General features: G+C 37.0%; 1 protein-coding gene across 3 annotated transcripts in view; it reads left to right on the plus strand.

The window, feature by feature from the left end:
* The window catches only part of rubcn (rubicon autophagy regulator), a 26,414-nt gene extending 15,053 nt beyond the window's left edge, over window positions 1–11,361 (plus strand). Inside the window, exons 11-21 of one of the 3 annotated variants that reach the window (XM_081385123.1) lie at window positions 1,198–1,302; window positions 1,929–2,003; window positions 5,082–5,139; window positions 5,247–5,379; window positions 6,843–6,988; window positions 7,068–7,132; window positions 7,217–7,455; window positions 7,556–7,617; window positions 7,695–7,848; window positions 7,966–8,059; window positions 9,160–11,361. In XM_081385123.1, the coding sequence (XP_081241249.1) occupies window positions 1,198–1,302; window positions 1,929–2,003; window positions 5,082–5,139; window positions 5,247–5,379; window positions 6,843–6,988; window positions 7,068–7,132; window positions 7,217–7,455; window positions 7,556–7,617; window positions 7,695–7,848; window positions 7,966–8,059; window positions 9,160–9,308 (1,280 nt within the window). In that variant the 3' untranslated portion in view covers window positions 9,309–11,361. Of the gene's footprint in view, window positions 1–1,182; window positions 1,303–1,928; window positions 2,004–5,081; window positions 5,140–5,246; window positions 5,380–6,842; window positions 6,989–7,067; window positions 7,133–7,216; window positions 7,456–7,555; window positions 7,618–7,694; window positions 7,849–7,965; window positions 8,060–9,159 lie in introns of all 3 variants that reach the window. The other 2 variants (XM_081385122.1, XM_081385124.1) reach the window with 2 other exon arrangements.
* The last annotated feature ends 16 nt before the right edge of the window (window positions 11,362–11,377 follow it).

Here is an 11,377-nt window from a genome sequence, read left to right on the forward strand (position 1 = left end):
CATCTAAAACACAACTCACCGTGTCGCCAAGACCGGCATTTCGACATTATTTTGTGTGTATTTCACTGCTCAAGCGCAATAAGCAGTGAAAAAGAGCTCAATTTAGTGCTGAGATGCGGCTTTATGCGTCCGCACTTTGGGTGTCTGAGCACAAAATCTGCTGAAATTAGTACAATACGCACAATCCCTCGCTGAAATTCAAGCCTTGTAACACCAACAATATTCATCCGGGGCAAATGAAACGAGTCAGTCAAGTCAAGTCATCTTCATTTATATAGCGCTTTTAACAATGTAGATTGTCTCAAAGCAGCTTTACAGAGATAAGCGTATAATTTAAGGTAACAGAGATTGTTTCGGCTTTACAGCAGAGTTAAGTTATTTCCATCTAAAGTTAGTTTTAATTGATTTGGTTCCGTCGCAATGATCATTTGTTATTAAATTAGGGGCCGCTAAGACGACACCATTCTCTCTACACAGACTTTAAACGCGAACCTGTGAGAAACGCTGATGGCGGTCACATGCGCATTTAGAATGGGTTCTATAGTTATGTGCGTTAGAATATACGCAGGTTTGGAATTCCCTACAAGCCAAGCCTAAACAAAATACTTGTCTTTCCTTATAAATTTTGATAAGGAATTTTATTTTATTTGTTGCTTTGGGGTAGGACCGCAAGACGAATTTTCCCGACAAAGCCTTATCTGTATAGTGGTAGTGGGATCCTCCATAGGGAGAGACTAGTTGGCACTTCAGCACTGCGTTGTCATCGGTCCAGGTGAAGGTCCTTCGTCAGATCTGGATACGGCCTGGATCCGGCAGGCTGCAGGAAAAACCTTGGGATAAACACAGACACTAAAATTAGCGTAGATGCCATTCTTCTCATGATGTAACGAGTACATCAGGATTTTTGGGAAGTGTTCCCGGTTCCGGCTGACCTAATCTATGCAGCATAACATTAAATTATAGAAGTCTATAATGTATTATGTGAAAGCTAGGTCAAAGAGATGTGAAAGACGTGAAAGAGTGAGTGAGGGGAGGCGGGTTTATGTGTTGACTCGCTGTCGGAGAGATGAGAGCGAGAAAGAGCAGCTGGTAACCTGTATCTAGTCTGCAGAAAATGAGTTTTTGAAGCATTTCAGATATTTCAGTAATGATATGTATCAACAAAATGCCTAATATACTCAGTTTTATCCCCCACAGAGGTCCCATCTGTTGACAGTGGGGGATCACAGAGGAGCTCCCAGGACTCCTTTCACCCCTCTGACTCCGGCTCGGATAGAGAAGTGGAGGACATTGAGCTCAAAGGTAGGAGCTCTAGATCTCCGAATGCGACGCCTTCATTCCCGCTTGTGATCATATAATTATCCTCACGATTGCCTTCATTGCCCATAATGTCATGTGATGAGAAGTGTGTTGTGTGTCCCAATCTCATTACTGATTTCACACTGATTATGCTAATTTTTTTATTCCTAATTTGAAGCTTTGAATCAAGTTTTTCTTGATTTGGTTTGTGTGTTTTTGCAGGAAAGAGCAGAATAGTCATTGCAGGTGTTATTATACTTAATACATCATACTTCAGTGCACAAGTCGACGCGAAATCTGAGTGATTTCTGAAGGATCATGTGACACTGAAAGACTGGAGTAATGATGCTGAAAATTCAGCTTTGATCACAGGAATAAATTATATTTTACAACATATTCACATAGAAAACATGTCTTTTAATATTATGAAATATTACAATTTAATGATTTTTTCTGTATTTTTGATCAAACAAACACAGCCTTGATGAGCAAAATACATTGTATTAATATATTTTGACACTGCCTTTTGAACCAAGAGCAGTTTCTGCACTGATGAGCCGTGACCAGGACGTTTATTAAGACCGTAAATGTGTCTAGTTTAGATGTTGTCTCTGGTCTGTGTCTCTCAGATGGCAGTGATGGTCAGTCCCTGCTGGCGGTGTCTCAGAGCGGCCTGTCCCTGTCACTCGCGTCCCTCTTCTCAGGTACCAGAGGCAGACGGGGCCGAAGGGCAGCCATGTGTTCAGTCTCAGCTTTTGCGGCTTGAAAAATGATAGACTACGCGCTCGGAGGAGTTTTGACCTCTACAGCAGTAGCTGTTTCTGCTTTTTCCTTGGCTTTGCTTGTTCATTTCCCCTCATCCCATCCCGTGTGTCTTTATGCATGACGTATCAGCCTTTTGTTTGCCATGTCGCCGCTTGCTGTCTGTTATTTATGGCACTAACCAATAAACCTGCAACCTTTAGCACTGCTAGCAGCAGAATGATAAGATGATAAGAATGAATGTAATAATGTGGCCGAATCACTTTTTGTTAATATTAATCATTAAATCTGTAGTTTTCTTATCTTAAAGCTTTTATTCATAGCCAATGCCATGAATCAGCTTTCTGTCTTTATGGTTATTGGGATTGATACCATTTTGTTATGTAATTTTAGGACGCGGGACATTTGGGAAATGAAAACTGATCAATCCTTTGCAACTAGTTATATATTTATTTATATAATATACATTTTATATATATATATATATATATATATATATATATATATATATATATATATATATATATCTATATATCTATATATATATATATATATATATATATATATATATATATATATATATATATATATATAGATATATATATATATATATATAGATATATATATATAGATAGATATATATATATAGATATATATATATAGATATATAGATGAAACTCGAAAATTAGAATATCGTGCAAAAGTTCATTAATTTCAGTAATTCAAATTAAAAGGTGAAACTAATATATTATATAGACTCAATACATGCAAAGTAAGATATTTCAAGCCTTTATTTGTTATAATTTTGATGATTATGGCTTACATGATGATTATGAACATTTTCAAAATGTCTGAGATTTTGTGTTTGGGGTTTTCATAAGCTGTATGATAAAGGCTTGAAATATCTCACTTTGCATGTAATGAGTCTATATAATATATTAGTTTCACCTTTTAAGTTGAATTACTGAAATTAATGAACTTTTGCACGATATTCAAATTTTTTGAGTTTCACCTGTATGTATACACACACACACACACACACACACACACACACACACACACACACACACACACACACACACACACGCGCACACGCACACGCACACGCACACGCACACACACACACACACACACACATATATATATATAACAAACAGTATAATAATAAGTATAATGAAATGTTGCATTTTAAAAACAAATATTAATATAATACATTATACTTATAATTATTATTATATACAGTACATGTATATACAGTGAGTAAAAAAAAAAAATCCAGAAATCACAATATATGATTTTTTAACTATTTATTTGTATGATACAGCTGCAAATAAGTATTTGAACACCTGTCTATCAGCTAGAATTCTGACCCTCAAAGACCTGTTAGTCTGCCTTTAAAATGTCCACCTCCACTCCATTTATTATCCTAAATTAGATGCACCTGTTTGAGGTCGTTAGCTGCATAAAGACACCTGTCCACCCCATACAATCAGTAAGAATCCAACTACTAACATGGCCAAGACCAAAGAGCTGTCCAAAGACACTAGAGACAAAATTGTACACCTCCACAAGGCTGGAAAGGGCTACGGGGAAATTGCCAAGCAGCTTGGTGAAAAAAGGTCCACTGTTGGAGCAATCATTAGAAAATGGAAGAAGCTAAACATGACTGTCAGTCTCCCTCGGACTGGGGCTCCATGCAAGATCTCACCTCGTGGGGTCTCAATGATCCTGAGAAAGGTGAGAAATCAGCCCAGAACTACACGGGAGGAGCTGGTCAATGACCTGAAAAGAGCTGGGACCACCGTTTCCAAGGTTACTGTTGGTAATACACTAAGACGTCATGGTTTGAAATCATGCATGGCACGGAAGGTTCCCCTGCTTAAACCAGCACATGTCAAGGCCTGTCTTTAGTTTGCAAATGACCATTTGGATGATCATGGGAGAAAGTCATGTGGTCAGATGAGACCAAAATAGAACTTTTTGGTCATAATTCCACTAAACGTGTTTGGAGGAAGAAGAATGATGAGTACCATCCCAAGAACACCATCCCTACTGTGAAGCATGGGGGTGGTAGCATCATGCTTTGGGGGTGTTTTTCTGCACATGGGACAGGGCGACTGCACTGTATTAAGGAGAGGATGACCGGGGACATGTATTGCGAGATTTTGGGGAACAACCTCCTTCCCTCAGTTAGAGCATTGAAGATGGGTCGAGGCTGGGTCTTCCAACATGACAATGACCCGAAGCACACAGCCAGGATAACCAAGGAGTGGCTCTGTAAGAAGCATATCAAGGTTCTGGCGTGGCCTAGCCAGTCTCCAGACCTAAACCCAATAGAGAATCTTTGGAGGGAGCTCAAACTCCATGTTTCTCAGCGACAGCCCAGAAACCTGACTGATCTAGAGAAGATCTGTGTGGAGGAGTGGGCCAAAATCCCTCCTGCAGTGTGTGCAAACCTGGTGAAAAACTACAGGAAACGTTTGACCTCTGTAATTGCAAACAAAGGCTACTGTACCAAATATTAACATTGATTTTCTCAGGTGTTCAAATACTTATTTGCAGCTGGATATCACACAAATAAATAGTTAAAAAATCATACATTGTGATTTCTGGATTTTTTTTTTTAGATTATGTCTCTCACAGTGGACATGCACCTGCGATGACAATTTCAGACCCCTCCATGATTTCTAAGTGGGAGAACTTGCAAAATTGCAGGGTGTTCAAATACTTATTTTCCTCACTGTACATATACATACATATGCTGTATAAACATATACTCAGAATTTTTATATATATTTTTGTCTGGCCTCTTGTATATACAAAATCTTTTAAAATGACATTTATTGTGTGCTAAACATTTGCACAATATTTATAAAGCTCTCTAAATATTTTAGGGACACTAAGAATGAACCACATCTCAATAATATAAAAATAATACAAAACGGTCACATTATGACTGGTGTATTGGCGCACAGCTCTCTTTGGAGGAAGCATTGAGCGTTTCTTCTCGTTGTTCTCAGACGCAGACATCAAACGCTGTGTGTCCAGCAGCAGATCCTTCCTCAGCTCAGACTCCATGTAAGCACTTCTGAAACCTCTCAGTGACTCTGCATTTGAAGAGACTCCATTTTCATTGTCTTTTTGTTTGGGTATCATTGACTGATGCTTCTGTGTGTTCGTCACAGCTCTCCGTCCATGCTGCAGTCCAACTCTGCCGAGTCCGTGGCGATGGGTCTCCTCAGGCAGTTCGAGGGCATGCAGCTGCCCGCCGCCTCCGAGCTCGACTGGCTGGTTCCTGAGCACGACGCCCCTCAAAAAGTACCTGCATTTACATCCTTAGGCCTGAAACAGACTCTATGCAAATATACAAATTTACGCTTGCTTGTGTGAAGTGTTTTCTGTACTAGTGGTCAACTGAGAAGGACTTGATGGAGTTTTCCATGTTTTCAGTGTTATACGGTAGGGGGCGCTATTACACGTCTTCTTGACTTAATGGGCAGTGCTGATAATATTGGAAAATAATGGTTTATTTAATCATTTATCATGCTATCAAGGCAAGACTATGGAAGCTTGTTTCCGCCACTTAAAAATAAAAGAAAGTTAATTGCAACTTTTTATCTCACAATTCAGACTTTTTTTTCCTAGCAATCACAATTGGGGCTTTATAACTTGCAACTCTGAATTTATATCTCACAAGAAGTGGATATAAAGAAGTATAAAGAATTGTGATATAAACTCACAATTGCAAGTTATAAAGTCATTGCGAGTTATGAGAATTGCAAGTTCTGAGAGAAAAAAGCCAGCTCACATTTTTGACTTTAAAACTTGCAATTGCTGGAAAAAAGAGTTAATGGTGAATTTCTCAGAAGTGCGATATTGTATCTCCCAATTCAGACTTTTTTTTCCTCAGTATTGTGAGATAAACTCGGAATTGCTAGTTATAAAGCCCGAATTGCGATATTTAAACTTGCTACTGCGAGAAAAAAGTCAGAATTATGAGATAAAAAGTTGCAATTAACTTTTTTTTTTGTTTATTCCATGGTGGAAACAAGCGTGAAACGGGTGAATACGGTAAAAAAAAAAAAAAAAAATAGATATCACACAATTCCCCAATTGATTAATCGCAGAACATTAAAGGGTTAGTTCACCCAAAAATGAAAATTCTGTCAGTAATTACTCACCCTCATGTTGTTCCAACCCCGTAAGACTTTCATTCATCTTCTCAACACAAATTAAGATATTTTTGATGAGATCTGAGAGCTGTCTCACTATGGGATCGAAACTTGCCGGCCCAGAAAAGTTAGTAAAGACACCGTTAAAATAGTCCAAGTGACTACATTGGCTCAGCCTTAAGTTTATCAAGCGCCGAGAATACTTTCTGCGCGCAAAAAACAACAAAAACAACGACTTTATTCAAGTATTCATTTTCGTTTAAACTTTTTTGTCAATGATATTGCATGTTGATATAGTCTTAATGTCGTCTCGTCTTAGTCATTAGTCTTTGACGTACATTTTCCGTCATCGATTTCATGAACAAAATGAACACTAGAGCAAACCCCTGATTTCTGTCTCAGTTCAGGAGAAAAAACTCATTACGAGAAAACTGCCTTTAATATATGTATTATAATTGAAATCTACATAAGCATATATAAAATTGAATCGAACAAACACTTTAGTGTGCACTTTGGATGTTTTCTTTCCACTAGACTGAAAGAAGACATGTTATGGAAGCAAAATAGCTTAAAATCTTGCCTTAAAATTTGGATTTTTCTGTTTTAAAGCTTCTCCCAATGCCAGATTCTCTTCCCATCTCACCGGACGATGGCGAACACGCAGACATTTACAAGTTACGCATCCGAGTCCGAGGAAACTTGGAGTGGGCTCCTCCTAGACCACAGATCATCTTCAACATTCACCCTCCTCCAAAGTAAGACCATCACCATTCAGTCTCATTCTCTTTAGTACATTACTCTGTATCTGTTATATCTCTCCATTGATCCTATCAGGAGGAAAGTGGTGGTGGCGAAGCAGAACTACCGCTGCGCCGGCTGTGGCATTCGCATCGATCCAGGTACAGAACGCAGATGCCCAACACAAATAACCTGCTTTACTCGAACACACGTGTGTTGACTTGAGTGCTTTCTCTTTGCAATAGACTATATAAAGAGGCTGAGGTACTGTGAGTATCTGGGCCGGTACTTTTGCCAGTGCTGTCACGAGAACGCACAGGCCGTGGTGCCAGGAAAGGTCCTTAGGAAGTGGGACTTCAGTAAAAGCTACGTCAGCAACTTTTCCCGAGACTTGCTGGCCAAGATCTCAGGAGACCCGCTCTTCAACCCGAACGACATCAACAGTGGCCTTTACAAGAAGGTCAAAGCCCTGGAGACAGTGCGCGTACGTCACATGAACATGACTGTATCTTATCAAGGCGTCCATTTAATGTTTTGTAGGGACTTTTTGTTTGTGATTTGTATTTGTACTCGTTCTATTACAGGCGTTGAGGGAACAGTTAAACCACATGAAGAATCTCTTAAAAACTTGCCGTTTGGCTAAAGAGTAAGTGTTTTCACGGCATTGTTTTAAAGTTTGAAACACCATGAACACTGCATTAGAAGTCTCCTCTCTGTTGACAGTGTGCTGGATCAGTTTGACACACTTCCCGGACATCTGACCGAAGACTTTCACCTGTTTTCTCTCAACGACCTCAGCGCTGTACGTAGCGGCTGCCTGGCCCCAAAGCTGCGGGATCTGCTCCGCCTCGGCTCCTGCCACGTCACAGACTGCGTGGTGAGAGAACGCTTTCGATAGGAGTTACAGAACTATTCGTTTCTCTAGGCGTCTGAAACGGGGAATTGATATTTCATCGTCTAGATTCGTTATTCGTCTCTTGTCGTTTTCCCACAGCTCTGCCAGGCCAAGGGCTTCATCTGCGAGTTCTGTGGAAATGACAAAGACATTATCTTCCCCTACGAGCTCAACAAGTGCCTGCGTTGTGATGGTGAGCATTTATAGATGCATTTTTATATATGCATTTATATGTTTAAATTTTTAAATTTTATTTATTTTTTTGCATTAATATATGCATTTATTTATATCATGTTATTTATATTTATTCGTTTATGCATTTTTAGTTATGCATTATGTATTTAAATATGCATTTATTTATTCAATTTTATTTATTTATTCATTTATGCACTTTTTTAAATTTACATATATTTATTTTTGTTTTTATTTATGGGTTTATTTGTATTTACAGCTTTATATTTATTTATTCATGTGTAGATATTTATATTTATGCATTTATAAATGCATTTATTAATAAAAAAATATGTATTCATTTATGCATGTCATTTATTCATGCATTATGCATTTATTTGTTCAATTGTTTTTATATTTATTAATTGATGCATGTTTTTATTTACACATTTATATATGCATTTATTTATTTACATTTTATTTATATTTAGTACTTTTTTATTTATGCATTTATTTATACATTTTTATATTTATTTATGCATGTACACAGAATCTTATTTGTGCATTTATTTATTTATACATTTCTATTCATGCATTTATTTATACAAATTTATTTATATTTATTAATGTATGCATTTAATTATTTGCATGTGCATGTTTTTATTTATGCATATATATATGTATATGTATGCGTATTTAATTATTTATACATTTTTATTTATGCTTTCATAAATACATTTATTTATTCAGTTTTATTGTATGCATTTAATTATTTGCATGTGCATGTTTTTATTTATGCATATATATATGTATATGTATGCGCATTTAATTATTTATACATTTTTATTTATGCTTTCATAAATACATTTATTTATTCAGTTTTATTTATTTATGCATGCATGCATGCTTCTATTTCTTTATGCTTTTCTATGCATATATTTATGCATTTATTTATTTTATTTATTATGCATTTATTAAACTAGGCTAAAATGTTTTCTTTGGGTTGTCTGTTCGTCTTTCTACCTTGCACTCTACAGGTATTTAAAAAGTGTGTTTAAGCTAATGTGTTTTCTTTCCTTTGCCATGGTTGGCTGTAATGGTTGGTGTGTGTTTGCTTTGCAGATTGTCGTGCGTGCTATCATAAGACCTGCTTTAAGGCTGGGAAGGAGTGTCCTCGCTGTCTGAGACTTGCCGAGAGGAGAGAGCGGATGGCCCGCAAGAACATGGAGGAGCAGGAGGACGGAGATGAGGGCGAGGCGAGCGAGACTTAGCACATGATGACACCAGTAAGATCTCACGAGAGCACAACGGAACAGTGAATGTAGAGACTGATATTCAGAGAAACTTTTCTTGATTCCAGTCCCAAATAAGCTGCTCTAAAAGTCCTGCTGACCGCAGCATTATTGATAATTAAAGCTACAAAGAGTTTATGTGCAAATAATATGTTTCAGCTTTTAAGGATTGCTGCCTTCGTACAGAAAACTACTGCTTTTTACGATTTGCCATGTTTTTGTTTGCTTCTGTCGCCTCCGTCCTTTGAAATCACATTCGTTTTAATCAACAGGGTGTCGAGTCCTGGGTCGTAAACTTTTATGTTTTTTGTTTTTTTATGTGTCCGCGTTTTGTTGGTTATATTTATTCATGTATCCTGTCGCGTGCCTCATTGATGGCCGTTGGTTTGTAACGATGAGAGACGGAGAAGGGCAGCTGAACTCCAGCGAGTCTTGCACAACCTTTGTTTCCCGAGAGGTTTCTAGAAGTGTCAGGTTCGAACTTACTGTGTTGAAGATCAAAGCTACTAAGACAATAGGCCTCATGCGTGAAATGCCAGCAGAATGAGCTTCTGTGTTATCGTAAACATTCATTTGAATACAACAATGGACCAAATAAAAGTGAAACCCATTTTTGCGTAAACATCTGTAAACGATTGAAGCGCAAATTGTATTGAACTGAAGGCAACTATTTATACAAGAACGATTTTTTGCAGAATTTTGCACAAGAACTACTTCATTTTGCGAGCAATTTAGACCGAAATTGTTCTGTTTGTTCGTAAAACCATTTTAGCCAGAAACCATTCTTGCGGAAGTTGTTTTGGTTTGGCAAAATATTTTAGCCACTTTTCCACTTTTCTTGCTTACATTTTTATTTTTTGGTTCTGTAAATTCCTTGTTTTGCTCTTTCGTTTTAATCCCTTACTAAATTCTTTTGGTTTTATGAACGGTTTAACACAAGTACAATTTGCTCGCGCATAAAATCATTCCTCCATTGACCGGTTTAGTTTTGCGAGCGATTTAGACAGGATTTTTTTTTTCTGCTCATTCACAAATACATTCCTATGGAAGTTGTCTTTGGTTTTCCCTCAAATACTTTTGCAGAAATTTCTTCTGCTCGTATATGTCAAGTCAATGAATTTGTAAAAAGTATTCATCTTTTGCTCTGTAACTAGGAACCCATTCTTCCACAATTCTTTTGGTTTTATGAGCGATTTACTCAGAAGCTTCTTGTTCTCTTGTAAAACTGAATGACTCAACTTGCATAAATGCTTTTACAAACCGTATAAACTGAAATTTATTCAGCTCATTTCACAAATGAGGTCCAATACTGGTCTTTATTTGTTAATTCAAAGGCCTTTTTGCTTTAACACTTTGCACCTACCAAAAATGGCACTTTGTTTGTATTGATTTCCTGTTCTGTGTTAAACAAATCTTGTCTTGTTGGATCTTTAATTTGCACTAGTTTGATTGATGTTTGTTTGAACAAGAACTGTATTAACGTTTGAACTGGAACATTATTCCCACATCTCACATTCAGTCCAAAATCTTAAATGGTCTTAAACCGTGGTTGTCCAGTGAAGCTGTTCATGCAAAAAGACAGTTGTACCAAAGTGTTATTTGATTAAAAGAGTTTATTGCATTGGTAAGTCGTATTATAATTCACTACATCATAGTTCGACAAGTTAATGTATCTAATAAAATATATTCCTTAAAGACCCTATTTGAGTATATCTGAAGCAATAACAACCATGTGCTACTTTGCAACAAGCATTACATGACTTGAATTGCACTGACTTTACGTCTATGAGATTGAACGAGTGAACAAACTTGCTTTTGTATGGTTGCTTATGAGCTATAATATTAAGTTTATAACTTTTTCATTTGATCCTGCTGATGATGTCTCCACATGAGCTTACTCTTGTAAAATTACTGAATTGCCTTTTTTATTCAGGGGTTTTTGATGCACTATTTGAAAAATGTACATATATAATTTCTTATTGTTATAAATATGTTACTGACAATTAAAGATGTTTAGAGTGTTTTTGAGTCATTATTGTGTTGTTGTC

The sequence above is a fragment of the Scardinius erythrophthalmus genome (genome assembly GCF_964197995.2).
Source record: "Scardinius erythrophthalmus genome assembly, chromosome: 14".
NCBI classification, from domain to species: Eukaryota; Metazoa; Chordata; class Actinopteri; order Cypriniformes; family Leuciscidae; genus Scardinius; species Scardinius erythrophthalmus.